Genomic DNA, 16,331 nt, shown 5'->3' with positions numbered 1-16,331 from the left:
TCGGAATCTAAATGTATCTTATTAATAAAATTGACTAGATAGTAGTTTCACAGTTTTATAAACTGTAACTAAAAATCAATAAAAATAGTACAATAATATGATTACAAATATCAAATAGAATCATCATTAACGATTTTTTTGAATTGATTGTATTAAACAATAACATACATAATAATATTTAATATAATATTAGATATAATATAATATGAGATAAATTATTATTATACTTAATGCAATGTGTCAATCAAAAATATTTAACTAAATATGAACTACTCATACAATTCCTCAATTCAAAATCAAATCACCCTTTATCTTTATTCTGAAATAAGAACTTATACTAAACTTCACTTGCTGGCTGTACAATTTTCATTGGAATGGTGTTTGTTAAGGGGCAATCGACGGGTCTGCCCGCGAAATTCAAATTTTACTTGGTTTCTCGCAATTTGTAAACTAATACGACAACGTAGGCTTATGGCACTTTAATTGCGGCAACGGCAGTATCATCCTCACAGGTCCAGATTAAGAAGTTAGTTCTATTATCGACTATAACTCACAAACTAGTCGATACTAGAACTAACTTCTTAAACTGGACCCTTTCAAGTAAAGATTTTTATATAAACCTGTGAGGATGATACTGCCATTGCCGCAATTAAAGTACCATAAGCCTACGTTGTCGTATTAGTTATACCAACTAGTTATCGAAAAACCAAGTAAAATTTGAATTTCGCGGCCAGACCCGTCGCTTCCACCTTAAAGGTGCCCACTCTCTTTTCTTTTTCTATACTCTCCAGCCGCGACGCGCATACGGTACGTGCGGAATATCGTGCGGGGCGCTGACGCGACGCGCAGTTCAGTTCAAGTGCGTGGGCACCTTAAGAAACAGCTGAAATGCTTTTATAATAATTATTGTATTTTAGTCACTATGTTCATATTTTGAGAATGCTCGTAGGTGTCATTATACCCAAAGGTGCGTAACCAGCGCACCAGTACCTACCTGTCTAATGTATCTAATCTGTAATGCTACGCACATTAAAAAAAAATTAATTATAGGCTCACGCTTGATCACTATCAACACCTGATGGAAAGTGATGATGTGGCCTAAGATGGGACGCGTTTGCCTGATGCCTGCATATTCACTCTTGTTTTAAAGATACCCAGATTATAATATTTAGTAAGAAACAGGTCGTGGAAAAGTATTCCAAACCTTAGTTAGTTAGAAAGTTAGTTTTTGGTTGGTTATTTACATAGATATGTGTTATTTACATATCTATGGTTATTTGTTTATATTTTAAACAATCTATCAACCAAAAGCGAGTGAGATATTTGGTCACCCATCCAGTTATCAACTGTAATCAATGTACAAGTTTAAATCGGAGACAGTTACCTATAGGTTATAATATATAATTTCTAAAAGATGTAGGTATTATTCAGTCATATTTATTATACTTATTTAATTTAATAATAATAAAATGTTAGTAATAAATTTTTTCTATATATTTTTAAATTTTTATATACTTTAGAGTAGGTATTTATATTATTCTCTTTTAGAAACTATTAAACTTTGAAGACAGTGTGTAGCTTATTCAAATTAAGTATATTTTCTATTTATTTTAATTATACTTATCATATTAATTAAAAACTTAATTTTAAACTCACTTATTAATATGTTATTCTACTAATAAAAAAAACCTGGTCAAGTGTGCTTCAAAACACGCATATGGTAAGGTTCCGTAGTCACGTTTATACAAATCGTTTTAAAATCATTTTATACTTAGAAAAATAAGCAGAAACAAAGTTATTTACTGAACATTTTTTCTCACAATAACCGTGATAATTTAGTTTGTAACTTCATTTATATTCTAGGTTTATTGATTTTTCAATGCAGTAGATACCTAATTTAATTCATGTAAAATTGCCATTTTGAGTCTTGTCATTTGATAAATGTTATTTTATTTTCGGCTAATTGTTATATAAGGTTTTTAATGACTCATAATGGTTTATTCAAAGAGGGCCTTAAGCGAAAGTCAATTTTTTTTTATATACTATTCATGTTCAGTTAAGAAGTGCCCGGATTTTTTTAAAATTCAGTATATTATAATATGTCTATGTAACAGTAACAACTTTCTATAACTGTGCCAACTAATAGTTTGTTTTTAAAATGACTGTGACACACAGGCAGATAGACGCACATTACTTGACAAAACTATAAGAGTTCCTTGATTCACTAAGGAACCCAAAAAATATAATTAAAATAAGTACATACCAAAATTGTCTATAGTAATATTCGATCAGTGACTAGGTAATAAAGAGGTTCTATACTTTTACCCGTAAAGAGAACAAAATCCTAAATCACGCTATAAGAAAAAAATATATCAAGAGAAGTCTTAAACTATGCATGTATGATGTTAAAAAGTTATATTTTTTATTAATTTACAAATTCAAAACAATGCGAAAATTATTCTAAAAGTGCAAAAAAAACCTTTATTTTTCAAATAAAAAAAAAACCTACATTTTGTATTAGGTCATTAAATAGTGAAAATATAAATGAAAAACGGTTGTTTTGGCACTTTGCGTAAACCCAACTTTTATAGTTAGGCAGATACTAAAAGTACCACTAAAAATATAGATTTTCCATACGAATAAATAATGAATTGCTAAATTACGCAGTATTTAAAGTAGGGTAGAAACACATTTTTTAAAAGCCACCCCACGCGTCGCATAGCAGTAGATACCTATGCCACGTGCTGTGAAGTTACCTCACGACACTTAAATAATAATAATTATTATAATTATTTCAGTACCTAATACTCCTTTAGGCACCAGGGTTGGCGCCTGAAAAGTTAAATGAGGGTAGATTTATCAAACTTTTTCGATTTTCAAATAACTTTTATCTGAGGAATGACGTTTTGACAGATTACCTATACAAAAACTAATACCTCAAATCTGTTCCTCAGATAAAAGTTATTTGACGGTTGAAAAATCGGCTCTGAAAAAAAAAAACAGTTTTAGTGACTGGGTGGAGTGGCGTGTTGCGAATGTGTTTCCATCATAAAGCCGAATGTCCACTGGCAAGTTTTCTCGCAGAAGTCGCTGTCACTATCGGATTAACTGTCAATTTCTGCAAATTTTAGTATGCAAAACTTGCTGAAGTCGACTTGCCGCAAGAAATTGGAAACTTTCCAGGAACTTTTAAGAAACTGACCCTGGAAAGTTCTCCACTGCGAAAGCCAGTCCCAATGGACAACCGGCCTAATATATTTAAATAATTAAGTATGTATAGTTATAATTAAGGAGATCACTTCACTGTCAAGTCAGTTCCCGTCAATTGCTCAAGTAACGGAGCAATGTCCGGATACTTTCATGCAAAGAACTCGGTCTTGCTCGCCATCTCAAATTCTGATTCCTCCATTTTGTACATCTCGATCAGCTGTTAAAAAAGAAAATCTTGGAATAAAACACTGGTACTATTTTTTGGCAAATTTTTCGGATTGTGAACTGGCAACATGTCCTGTCTTCAATTTTAAACGATTTCACTTTAAATACGATTTCGTACTCAAACAATCAAAAGCTTAATTTGCTAAAATCCGTTGAAAAAGGCATGTATGGTACAACATGCGACATGCACCACCCGCCCTCCCACTGCTAAGCATGCAGAAAAAGCCAGCCATCAAGCAAGCCCTAAGTACCACCATGCAAATCCACCAGAACATAATCGACGCACGTTTCGCTCTGACACCGGAGCATCCTCAGGAGATGTACCTAGACCTTACAACGCACAAATTGCACTTTGCAATGTACCATATAGATTTGCCTTTTTCAGCGGATTATAGCAAATTAAGCTTTTGATTCTTTGCATATCATGGACTTTCGCAAAGTAACGCCTAAAATTCCAAAAAGCACTATGAAGTGGTCTGAGTTAAGAGCAACACCGCACTGCGGAATTCCACCGCGCGATTTTTTTCCGCAGAATTCTGTGACATAGGATTTGTGTGAAGTCGTTCGCGCGTATTCTTTTCGGGAGTGCGTGCGGCTTCATACAATTACCATACGTCACATTGGATGGTGTATCAAAATGGTTAACGCCCACTGAGATTTTTGTCTCTGTCATTTGTTTGGGATTGCGTAACAGAGAGAGCGTTATACTAACTTCTTTCCGTGGAAGGAGTAGGACAAATACTCACATTATCGATGTCCTTAGACAGTTCCTCCATCTGTTTATCGTGGGTAGCTTTCAACTTGTCTTTTTCGCGATTCTGTTTGATGGTTTGTGTCTGTAATAATAACAACAATTAAAGGTTGAGTTCATAGTAGATATACAGGGTGCAACCAAAACGCTAGCAAAAACGAAGACAGGTTATAGTAATGACGATTACTGATATCATAAAAAATCCTCTATTTTTTAAAAGTTCACAATATATTGCAAATAAAACATCTGACTGACGCCAGGGGTCCACAAACGTTCCGTAAATAGGTCACTCGAAGTCAATGCCGGGTCGTAGGTAGGGTATTGACCCGAATTTTGCACGCTATACAATACGGGTTTGAAAAATACTAAATCCGACAGAGCTTTCATCGAAAATGCTGTCTTATTCTTTTGTAATAGGACCAAATAATGTTGCTAGATGGAATTGTTAGAATCTACGATCATTCGTGCCAAACCGGGGTGGGTCGCTAGTATGAAATAAATACATTTTATTTTATGTCATTGAAGAATAAGTAAAAAGTACCTACCTTTCGTTCGTCCATGAACTTCTTGGTGTTGTTCTGCTTTTTCTCGCGCAGGCGCCGGTCCTTCTCCTGTTTGGTCTTCAGCGTCTTATCGTTGGCTACCTCCTTGCTCGTCTCCACGCTGATCTTGGCTTGTCGCGTGTTCATCTCCTTCAGCTCCCTGGGGTATTGCAGAAAACCATATTAATATCACAAATCCATAGTTATTTATGGTTGGAAGCGTAAGAAATTAATCCTTACTCTAACTACTCACTCACCACCTAGTCTCACCCATCTCATACTTACTCACTACCTAGCCTCAGCCACCTCATACTCATTCACTAGCCAGTGCTTAGCGTCAAGCCGCTTCATCTGCGACAGTTGCGCCTGTTCCCAGAACTTTCTAATACCTCACGCATTTCATACTCATTCATTACTCAGTCTCACCCATCTCGTACTCACTCATTACACAGTCTCACTCATTACATAGTCTCACTAGTGCATGAACTTCTTCAGCATATCTCTGTTCGTGCAGCCTTGTCCTGGTGGCCTCACATAATTCAGCACATTGTTTCCAGCTTCCAGCAACAAGCACCCGCTTATTTCTTAATAGCTCATCCATCTCATACTCACTCACCACCCAGTCTCACCCATATTTCGTGCTCACCCACGTGGGCTAGTGGTAAGTGGTGATTACAAGTTTCACCACTTACCACTAGCCCACTCACCTCTCATGCTTGGCTTCCAGCTGCTTCATCTGCGCCAGTTGCGCCTGCTCGCTGAACGTCTTGAGCATATCCCTTGGCTCGTGCAGCCTGGTCCTGGTGGCCGCACATTGTTTCCAGCTCGCCCTAAAGGCCCGCCTATTTCCTAATACCTCACCCATCTCATACTTACTCGCTACCCAGTCTCACCCATCTCATACTCACTCACCGCCCAGTCTCACCCATCTCATACTCACTCACCACCCAGTTTCATCCATCTCTCGTGCTCACCCACTTGCTAGTCTCACCACTGTCTTACAGAGTAGCCCACTCACCTCTCATGCTTGGCTTCCAGCTGCTTCATCTGCGCCAGCTGCGCCTGCTCGCAGAACTTCTTGAGCATATCCCGCTGCTCGTGCAGCCTGGTCCTGGCGGCCGCACACATCTCAGCACGTTGTTTTCGCACTAGCTCGCCCCACGCGCCCGCCTGCTCCCCGACCAATGTACGGAAGGCCGCGTCGGCGCTTAACTGCTCCTTACTGAAAAGTGGAAGAAAGTCGTAGTTTAAAGAACCGGTCGAGTGCTAGTCGGGGTCGCACACGAAGGGTTCCGTACCAAGAAGTATACAAGGAGTTATATTTTTTAATTTTTTTGTGATGATCTGTTTCTGCAGCGTCATTTTGTCCTTGGCTCGGCGCTTCTTAATCATGTCTAGATTTTTCGCTCTCTTGCCTATCAAATACTTAAAATACACTTCTTGCCCTGGATCACCTCTGTATGCAGTGCACTTCTGCCTTGTTTATCTTTTGCCTATATCAATAAAAATTACACTTCTTGCCTTTTATCAGCTTCTCCAACACGGTGCACATCTGCTTCTTACCTACTTTTTGACTTCTTTTGCTTTCCTCTTCCCTGGCTCAACACTAAATTACACTTAATCACCTTTTCTAGCACAGTGCATTACTGTGTCTTGCCTAGCTCTTGCCTGACCTCGCAGCCTCTTGCCTGCCTTTATATCAAGTAGTTTTAAATCACACTTACTTCTTGCCCTTGATCATCTTCTCTAGCGCAGCACACTGCTGCTTCTGCAGTGTCATCTTCTCCTTGGCGTGGCGCTTCTTCATCACATCTAGATCTTTCTGCTGTTTCTTGCCTGTCTTCAAGAAACCCTTCTCTTGCCTTAACGACTCCACTGTAATTGGCTCGAAGACTAGAGGCTCTGAAATCATAGATAAAAGATTAAGGATTTAATAAACTCAATGAGCCATTATAGGGAACCTTAAAAATAAGTGATGTTTGTTTACGCCAAAAAAGTATACTAATTTACTAGACTTCTGAATCTCTAATTAAAAAAGTTTATTTTGATTACAATATCTATCGCCCATTTCTTAAATCTACTCGTAAGTAGGTCATGGCAAATGTGTGTATGTCCGAACTACATATTTGAGTTTCAAGGTGGTCATAGCGCAGTAATCATCAATTCCCAAAATATCTCAGTTCGACAAAGAAAGAGTAATTGCAGCTATAAATCGGTTAAAAAAAAATTGTGGCTATTTCGCAGTAAAGTCAGAAATTTCTTATTCCTAGTGGGATGAACTACTCAATTCAACAGTTTTTTAGTAAAAAAAAATTTTTTCAGTTCTCTTCTTGTCTTCACAAGACAAAACTATTTTTAGGGTTTTGTACCCTTATAACCAACTCCTTATAAGCCTTTGCTGTCTATCTATCAGAGGGATGTATCTCATGATAAGTAGAGAGTTGAAATTTTCACAGTGTTTATTTCGATTTGCTACTATAATAACAAGAAACAATTAAAAAAAACAAGAAGGTGAATTTAAAATGGCCGCCATGCAATTAAAATAATCTAATAAGTGAGTACATATTATAATGTATGATGGTACGGAACCCTTCGTGAGCGAATCCGACTCGCACTTGACTGATTTATTAAACTTTTGTTTAAGTAGGTACCTACCTTTAGTTTTCCACATTTCAGTATTATCACTACACGTAGCTACACAGTACGCACTAATGAATACCTACTTATATGACAATAATCCATTTGTGACTAAAATATATTTGGTACATAGCACTGCACGGTATATAGCACTATTCGGTATATAGCACTGCACGGTATATACCACTACTCGGAATATAGCACTGCACGGTATATACCACTATTCGGTATATAGCACTGCACGGTATATACCACTGCACATTATTTTCCAACCTTTTTGTGCAGCGCAGTAATACGTATGGGCAATCTACAGCTTTCGCTATAATATCTGCGCTCGAAATATGGCAAATCCCAGGTTGTATGGCGCAAGTGATAGACGTAGCGATTTGATATTTTTACCGTTCCGCCAGATGCTTGAGATAAACAACATACAGCAAGCATCGGCAAACACCACAGATCGCTTGCTTACTAAGTATCTTTAGCCGCCTATCTTACATTTTGGCCTTAATTGAAAAATGGGGAACGAAAGATACGTTTATCGGTTTTTCAAAATATGTACCCGTGCCCTGTTGCTACACGCTGAGCTACGTCGGTTACTCTGGCTCTCCTACGGATCTCAAAACAATGATCTTTTCCTTAATCAGCCGCTAAACAGAACAGCTTTTTTGAGGTCGCCATCTTTAACCGATGTGTTTTAGTTTTATTTCAACCGCGGAAAGGTTACATGCACGATTTTTTATTATCGCTATTGCTTAAGACTTGGGCATTTTAATGAAGACCTAAATATCGAATGGACACGGACGGGCACGGTACGCGGGAGTTTCAGCGTAAATTATGATTTCAGTGGCTATTTCGGGAGTCTACCTACAGGCCGACTACACAACGTAAACAATCTGATTTTCTTTAATCGGACGTCATAACTTGCGTTAATTTCTGCGAATTTCGGGCATCTCTTCAAAACATTTTGTACTGTACCTAAGTTTTAACCGGCCAAGTGCGAGTCAGACTCGCGCACTGAGGGTTCCGTACTCGGTATTTTTTTCCAACATTTTGCACAATAAATCAAAAACTATTATGCATAAAAATAAATAAAAATCTGTTTTAGAATGTACAGGTACCCCTTCATATGATACCCCACTTGGTATAGTTATCTTACTTTGAAAATTGAAACATATTTTAATTTTTTTTTTAAATGATGTGACCACAAATTCGCAGTTTTCAGATTTATTCCTGTACTTGTGCTATTAGACCTACCTACCTGTCCAATTTCATGATTCTAGGTCAACGGGAAGCACCCTATAGGTTTCTTGACGGACGGACGAACAGACAGACAACAAAGTGATCCTATAAGGGTTCCGTTTTTTCCTTTTGAGGTGCGGAACCCTAAAAAGGACCCTATATCTGTCCCCGGGATATATGATAAAAAGTAACGTACAAACCTTCACATACAAACACTTTCGATTTTGTAATGCCAGTATGGATTATGGTAAAGTAGGTACCCACCTTCTTTCTTCTCCTCAACCGGCGCCTTCTTCTCTGGACCACTTTCCTCAATGCCCATCTGTTTCATGTTGTCCGTTCGTTCCTTGGCCGCCCCCATGAATGCTCGAGGGTCGGACAAGGCAGCCATGAAGTCTGAAATAAGAATAGTTAAACTTTTTTCATAATTATGGGTATTTAAAAATGTCAACCGCGCAGAAGATATCACGGAGAATCAAATCGTTTGAAGACTAAAACATGGTTACAAATTACAATCTATGACTAACTTTACAATGGGTGTATTGGTAACCTCTATGCTCTCTGGTCTCTGGTCTCTCTGGTCTAAGCTAGTACAAATTGAGAGGGAGCAGGGGGAGGGTTTGATTTTGGTGTCCAAATTTCAAATGTACTAACATTTGAAACAGCCTCCATCATCAGGGGGATGTGCCTGTACCCGGCTTGCAAGTCTTAGTGGGTGTGATGCCAATGAACTTTCACTAGAGTTAGTAATCTCTTACCTTCAAACCCATCAGGCACGTAGATCTTCAGCTCAATATTACAGAACAGCATGGGCAGCGACATGGGGAAGTTGGCCTCCGTCCGCAGCGAGATGTGGCGGTAGCCAGCCTGCAAGCCGTCCAGCGGCAGGATGCGTTGGCCGAGCAGCTTGCCGCTCTCTTCGTACACGCCGAAGCGGAGCACGGCCAGGTCTGGTAATACGACCTGTGGAACGATGATATCGTAAAAACTGACGACCTTTCATGGTCTTATTAGTGGGAGGCCCCGGGTTCGATTACCAGCAAGGGTTTAGAATTTTACAATTCATAAATGCTCTTGTTTGCTCTGGTGGGAAGCTTGTCGTGCCGACATGCCGTGTAGAAACCAAAGGGGTACGCGATTAATAAAACTGCCATAGGTATACATTCCAGGTTAGCCCTTGACTGCAATCTCACCTGGTGGTAAGTGATGATGCAGTCTAAGACGGAAGCGGGCTAACATGGCAGGGGTATGGCAGTTATCATTAAACCAATACTCCTTTGGTTTCTACACGGCATCGTCCCGGAGCGCTAAATCGCTTGGCGGCACGGCTTTGCCGGTAGGGTGATAACTAGCCACGGCCGAAGCCTGCCACCAGAAGTAGTAGAACTTTTACTTTCATTTTGTTGCGTACCAAAAAAATTATCGATATCGATTACCCGGTATGATATATCACCTTACTAGAAAATGGCCATCACCATCTGTAGGGAATAATAGTACTTGTAAAGCTCACCTTTCGGAACAAGAAGGGTTCCTCATTATAGACCGGGTTCAGTCCGTTGGCGGGTACCATGCGCGTACGGAACTCCTTACGGATGGTGTCGGTTGGCAGCCCGTACATGTCCACTTCCACGTATGTGCCCACTTTCTTGTCTGACAAGAACTGCCCGGCTATGACCTGTTGAAAAATTCGTCATCAGCATCATCATGATCAAGCCATCGCCGGCTCACTACAGAGCACAAGTCTCCGCTTAGTATTAGAAGGGTTTGGCCATAGTCTACCACGCTGGCCAAGTGCGAACTGGCATACTTCACACACGTTTGAGAGCATATGCCGCAGTTGCCGTTGTACTAAACTGGCCGGGTTCAGGATTGGCGCACCTACCTGCACACCACACTGCGCAGCGATGACGCCATCCACGGGCGCGTCGGCGAAGGGATCGAAGCTGCGGTCGGCGCGCCGCATGAAGTCCGGCTTGAGCAGGTAGCCGCAATTGCCGTTGTATTCGAACTTGCCCTGGTTCAGCTGCATCGGCAAGTCGGAGGTCTGGAAGTTGAGGGACACCATCTGGCAGCCCGCGTTCCAGAACACCTGGAGACAATTGGATAATAAATAACAGTAATCAGTAATGAGGAGATCCATCGGAGAACCACAGTAACCGACATAGCTTAACTGGTTGCAAAGCTGAAGTGGGTGCTATATGGTTCGAAAAAACAGACACTGTTGTCCCAAGGCGCTAGAATGGCAACCTAGCAGCGGAATGCCGAGTGTTGGCAGACCTCCCGCTAGGTGGACCGACTACATCAAGCGATTCGCAGGAAGCCACGGGTTTCAGGTGGCGCAAGACCATGGTGTGGGAAAATTCCTATTTCTTATAAGATACCTATTTCCAGCAATGGACGTCTATCGGTTGATGATGAAAGTAAATACCATTAACTAACGCTTTTTTTTAATTTATGAATGTATCTAAGCTTGTCACAGTCAGATGATTACAAATTGGTCGATATTTGTAACTCCTTTTCTGTCAAAGCAGAATTTCGTAATAAAATACTGAAAGCTTTAATAAATGATGCCACAGTTCACTATGATGATGCGCTAATTTCGTAGGTTTTAAAATTGAAGGACGTTACATCAGAAGACATCTAAATAGGTATATAAAAGGAATAGGTGACTGACTGACACACACACAGCTCAAAGTACTGAACGGATCAGGCTGAAATTTGGCATGCAGATTGTTATTATGACGTAGAAAATTCAACCCCTAAGGGGGTTAAATAGGGGGTTGAAGTTTATGTAACCCGCGCGAACGATCATAAGCTAGTCATGAATAAAAAGAAGTTGAATTTTGAAAATTACCTGAGGCATGTAGTTGGAGGAATCAGCGCGTGTGCCCTTGGGATAGATTCTGGACATCTGCCGCTTGTTGTAGTTGACGAAGTCTATGGCTTGCGACTTGAGGTAGTTCATGCCGGTCGTCTCCGCGAACGAGGACATGTTGTGGTGGATGTTCTTTTCTGAAGGGAAAATACACTGTTTTATTCAAATGCAAAGTATTTTTATTCAATTAAACTTTTACAAGTGCTTTTGAATCGTCAAAATAATCTACCACTAGTTTGGAATGCCGTTCCTACCGAGAAGAACCAGCAAGAAACTCGGCGGTTGCTCTTTTCAAGTATTCAATATACAATAATATTATGCCATACTGTATACAAGCAATTGCAGCACCGTGTATTGCTGGAGCGAGTTAAATCCAAGCTTTTTTGTCATTTACATAATCTTCGATTGTATAATGAGCTTTTTCCAGGAGCATACTTTTAATACATTTTTAAAACTTGTGCTTTATGGGACTTTCAGCCTCCTCGAAGCTCACGAATTTGATTGGTTACGCGTAGACGACGGTCAGGGATATATATTGTGATCGATCCTGTATATTGTACGGGTCGCAGAACATCATTCCAGCATGCTGCTGCTTTCGCTTCTATTACCTATACAATAACCTTTTGCTTTGCTCAGATACAAGTTAGCCCTTGACTGCAATCTCACCAGGTGGTAAGTGATGATGCAGTATGAGATGGAATCGCAGTAACCTAGAATGGGTAAGGCAGTTTTTATTAAACTCTTTGGTTTCTGCACGGGATCGTACCGAATTTGCCGGTAAGGTGGTAACTAGCCACGGCCGAAGCCTCCCACCAGAGAAACTTTATTGCTCAAGTACTACTAGCTATAGTGTGATACATACTCTCAGCCTCCTCGAAGCTCACGAATTTGATGGGTTGCGCGTAGTTAACCATCGATGATAGCCAGGGGTGCACGTTGGTGGTTGATCCTGTGTATTGTACGGGTGGCGGGGCGTCGCCGTCTCCTGTAGCTGCCGCCTCTGCTACTATTTCTTCTTCAACCTGAACGAATGAACGAATGAATGAATGAATAACTTGTATTATATACCGTAGAGAAAAAGAAATAAGGTAATATAGCAAGTTCCGATATAGTTAAAAACTAAAAAAAACTAAACTTTCTCTCTCTTAATAATTTTATATAATAGTATTCAGATTAGTCAGTCAATGATTAAAGCCTCAATAGCTCAACGGATATAGGAGCGGACTGAAAAACGAAAGGTCGGAGGTTCAAACCCCACCCGTTGCACTATTGTCGTACCCACTCCTAGCACATGCTTAACGCTTAGTTGGAGGGGAAAGGGGAATGTTAGTCATGATTAAAATGACTAATATTCTATTAAAAAAAAAAGATTTCCAATATGTTCTGGGTGGTTAATTTGATGCTCTGAGCGTCCATTTGAAGGATGATTGTTGATGATTGACATCCAGGTTCGCATGACTTTCACGGCAATCGTCACTATTATTATCACTTACTCATCACTACCCATATATGCCAAAGTCTGTTTGTTGGTTTATTGGTTTGTGCTTCAATCATGTTGCAATGTGATTTTTTGCATGAGTATAATTAAAGACCTGGAAAGTGCCATAGGCTACGATTTTATCCGAGATGGTGAAAGGAAAATTGCAGGAATCCCAGGGGTTTTAAGTCGTAGCATTATCCAGTACTGTTATATTATACTAGCTGACGCCCGCGACTTCGTCCGCGTGGATTTAGGTTTTTCGAAATCCCGTGGGAACTCTTTGGTTTTCCGGGATAAAAAGTAGCCTATGTGCTAATCCAGGATATTATCTATCTCCATTCCGAATTTCAGCCAAATCCGTCCAGTAGTTTTTGCGTGAAGGAGTAACAAACATACACACACACACACACACACACACACACACACACACACACACACGCACACACACACACACACACACACACAAACTTTCGCCTTTATAATATTAGTGTGATTCTATGTGCTTACTTTCTTCTCAGGCAAGACGACAGCAGAAGCGTCTTCCTTCACCTCATCCTCAATAACGAACTGCCCTTGTCGGAACAGCTCCAACTCCTGCTTCTCCACTTCAGGCTTGAGGCGCTTGTTCTTGATCATGATCTTGCGCTTCAGCAGCGAGGGAGGCGGCAGGGGCTGGCCAGGTTCCAGCTGGAAGCAACGGTTTTTCTGAACCATACGTTATTAAAACTGTACTGCGATTAGTATTTTTACCCATTGGATGAGCAAAGGGTTTGGGGTGTTGTTATTAAACGTAATTTAAACTGACATAACCTAGTAACCTCAATTTTTTCTGACGACTTCTCTAGTAAGGTAGGTACTACCTTGTACCTTTTAAATGGTAGGTTTTAGGTTCGATTATCAGTTGGAATAATTTGAAAATTGAGGATTCCTAAATTAACTCAGGTCTAGTCCGGGAAAATTCGGCTATAGTATCACCCTAATGACTAAGTCACAAAATTCTACCAAACTCTTCTAAAACTGACATAACACTTTCGAGATAACCTACTAGGTACCATCTTAAACTCAAACTCAAATCATTTATTCAAAGTAGGTACTATAATTGTACACCTTTTGATGATCAGAATTGTTAGATTTGTAGGATGATAAACTTAGTGGTGATAATTAATTACGTAAACTTAAAACGAAAGCTACAAGGATTCTAAATGCGCCCAGGTCTGAGAAGAGCCCACAACAAACTCAGCCAGGTATTCGTTTTAGGGTTCCGTACCTCAAAAGGAAAAATGAAACCCTTAGAGCGTGTCCACACGGCGCGTTGCGTTGCGTTGCGTCGTCGCAACGCAAATATTTTGACGCATAGCCGGCCACACGGGCGCTGCAGCGTTACTATGACGCAGTCAACGTTCCGTCGGCGCAGCGGCGACGCACAGTTGCGGCAAGTATTTTGAAAAAAATTCGCAGTCAGTCTATAGCAAATCATGGATCGGAAAAGACGTCTAGCATTGCTCCTATTACTACGTCACCGCCGAAATCGACGCAAGATCACAAGACGGTACTGGATCAGTCCTTTCATTTCATTAAGAAATCGTGATGGACAGTTTTTTTTTTTAGAATATCGGGAGTTGCTATTAGACGAAAAGAAGTTTTATAATTTTTTTAGAATGAGTGTATCCAGCTTCGAATGTTTATTGAAGTCCTTAGAACCACACATACGAAAAAACTATACTAATATGAGGAATCCAGTGGAACCAGTAGAAATGCTGGGAATCACTTTAAGGTAACTATATAAATATATTTAAGTAATAAAAATATAACAGTTTTTTTGGTTTGTTTAATTAGTAATCAACTCACAAATAATCAGCAATTGTCATAATTTTAAATTTAGACATTATTTAAGAGAGTAATCAACTCACAAATAATCAGCAATTGTCATAATTTTAAATTTAGACATTATTTAAGAGAGATATCATCCAGTAATTAGAAATTAGAAAAATCGTATTCAGTTTCTTCACTTGCTTGAGATGTTTCTGGAGATGTAATTGAATTATTAAAATCAGAAATGTATGTACTTTGAAAATTTGCTGTTTGATACCCATATGGTGGTTGGTGAGACGTTGATGGGCCACTCACATATGATGATGTTTGTCCATACCGCATTTCATCTATAATTTGTATAACTTTACTTTGGAAACGGAGAGTTTCTCGGTCGGAAAATTCTTGAATAGATGGCAATATAGCTCTGAAAAAGGACATATGGCGATTTTCCGGCTCCTTGAGAAGTTTTAGTCCTTCTCTTTCAAACTCATCCATTTGCATTGCCCTTTTGCGCGCGACTGGAACATAGCGCGGAGTGTTGTCTGTGGTAATGTCATCATTTGTAGACGTAGATTCATTGTTGATTTCTCTAGGCGAGTCTAAGCTAGATTCGGTGGCATTTTGTTCCACTTTTCTTAAAAAAAGGAGTTGATTGTATAAATGATACTTCTTCAGTTTCGTAGCGCCCGAGCCCGATTTTGATGCTTCTTTTAATTTTTTTGAATATCTGAAGTAATTATCTTTTACACTTCTCCATTTTTTTATTAAATCATTACCTGCAAAACCAATAGTAAACATGATTTAATAATTTATACATAGTGAATTTCTCGATAAAATTTAATGACATATTCAGATATCGTTAACAAACACTATGTGACCGACTCTGGAATCGTGAAAATATAACAGCTGTTACATACAAAAAGCAATACCTACTGAATCAAAATGTATGCAACAGCTGCTATTTTTTTCGCGATTCCAGAATTAATTGGTTACATAGAGAAAGTTATTTGCTATCGATGTCTGAATATGTCAGTATTTTTTTTCGGGTATCTATCTATCTCATAAATGCATATTATAATAATTATTTTCTTTTCAGATACCTAGGAAGTGGAAATTCAATAACTGATTTACATTTCAAATTCAAACGGGGAAAATCTACTATTGCATATATAATACAAAGAGTTTGTCGTGCTATATGGACCAATCTTCTTCGAGACAACATCCCTGAACTGACAACTGAAAGTTTCCAAACAATAGCGAGGGGTTTTGATGTAAAGGCAAATTTTCCTCAATGTGTTGGTGCCATCGACGGCAAACATATCCGCGTGTGTAATCCTGCAAATAGTGGCTCACTTTTTTTTAATTATAAAGCCTTTTTTTCGATTGTGTTGCTAGCTATTGTGGATTCAAATTACAAATTCGTATTTGTCGACATCGGTGCATACGGAAAAGAATGCGATTCAACCATATTACAAAATTCTAAACTGTACGAGCTAATGATTAACAACAACTTACCACTACCTCAACCCCAGCCACTCTCTGGTAGCAATATACCAACCC

General features: G+C 39.4%; 1 protein-coding gene and 1 long non-coding RNA gene across 5 annotated transcripts in view; one reads left to right on the top strand and one right to left on the bottom strand.

Moving 5' to 3' along the window:
* Positions 1-2,082: 2,082 nt before the first annotated feature.
* The window catches only part of LOC123873360 (1-phosphatidylinositol 4,5-bisphosphate phosphodiesterase), a 66,335-nt gene continuing 52,086 nt past the window's right edge, over positions 2,083-16,331 (bottom strand). For 2 of the 4 annotated variants that reach the window (XM_045918194.1, XM_045918193.1), the window contains exons 11-22: positions 13,467-13,664; positions 12,342-12,501; positions 11,459-11,616; positions 10,487-10,693; positions 10,115-10,279; positions 9,363-9,567; positions 8,869-9,000; positions 6,453-6,630; positions 5,747-5,950; positions 4,732-4,888; positions 4,182-4,271; positions 2,083-3,427 (exon numbers count right to left, since the gene is read on the bottom strand). In XM_045918194.1, the coding sequence (XP_045774150.1) occupies positions 3,359-3,427; positions 4,182-4,271; positions 4,732-4,888; positions 5,747-5,950; positions 6,453-6,630; positions 8,869-9,000; positions 9,363-9,567; positions 10,115-10,279; positions 10,487-10,693; positions 11,459-11,616; positions 12,342-12,501; positions 13,467-13,664 (1,923 nt within the window). In that variant the 3' untranslated portion in view covers positions 2,083-3,358. The remainder of the gene's footprint in view (positions 3,428-4,181; positions 4,272-4,731; positions 4,889-5,746; positions 5,951-6,452; positions 6,631-8,868; positions 9,001-9,362; positions 9,568-10,114; positions 10,280-10,486; positions 10,694-11,458; positions 11,617-12,341; positions 12,502-13,466; positions 13,665-16,331) is intronic. The other 2 variants (XM_045918196.1, XM_045918195.1) reach the window with 1 other exon arrangement.
* Positions 14,254-15,968, top strand: LOC123873384. Its single transcript, XR_006797675.1, has 2 exons — positions 14,254-14,733; positions 15,868-15,968. It is a non-coding gene; the product is annotated as an uncharacterized LOC123873384 (long non-coding RNA).

The sequence above is a fragment of the Maniola jurtina genome, chromosome 16 (genome assembly GCF_905333055.1).
Source record: "Maniola jurtina chromosome 16, ilManJurt1.1, whole genome shotgun sequence".
NCBI classification, from domain to species: domain Eukaryota; kingdom Metazoa; phylum Arthropoda; class Insecta; order Lepidoptera; family Nymphalidae; genus Maniola; species Maniola jurtina.
Note: the sequence above shows the minus strand (reverse complement) of the source record. Positions and strands in the feature narration are given on the sequence as shown.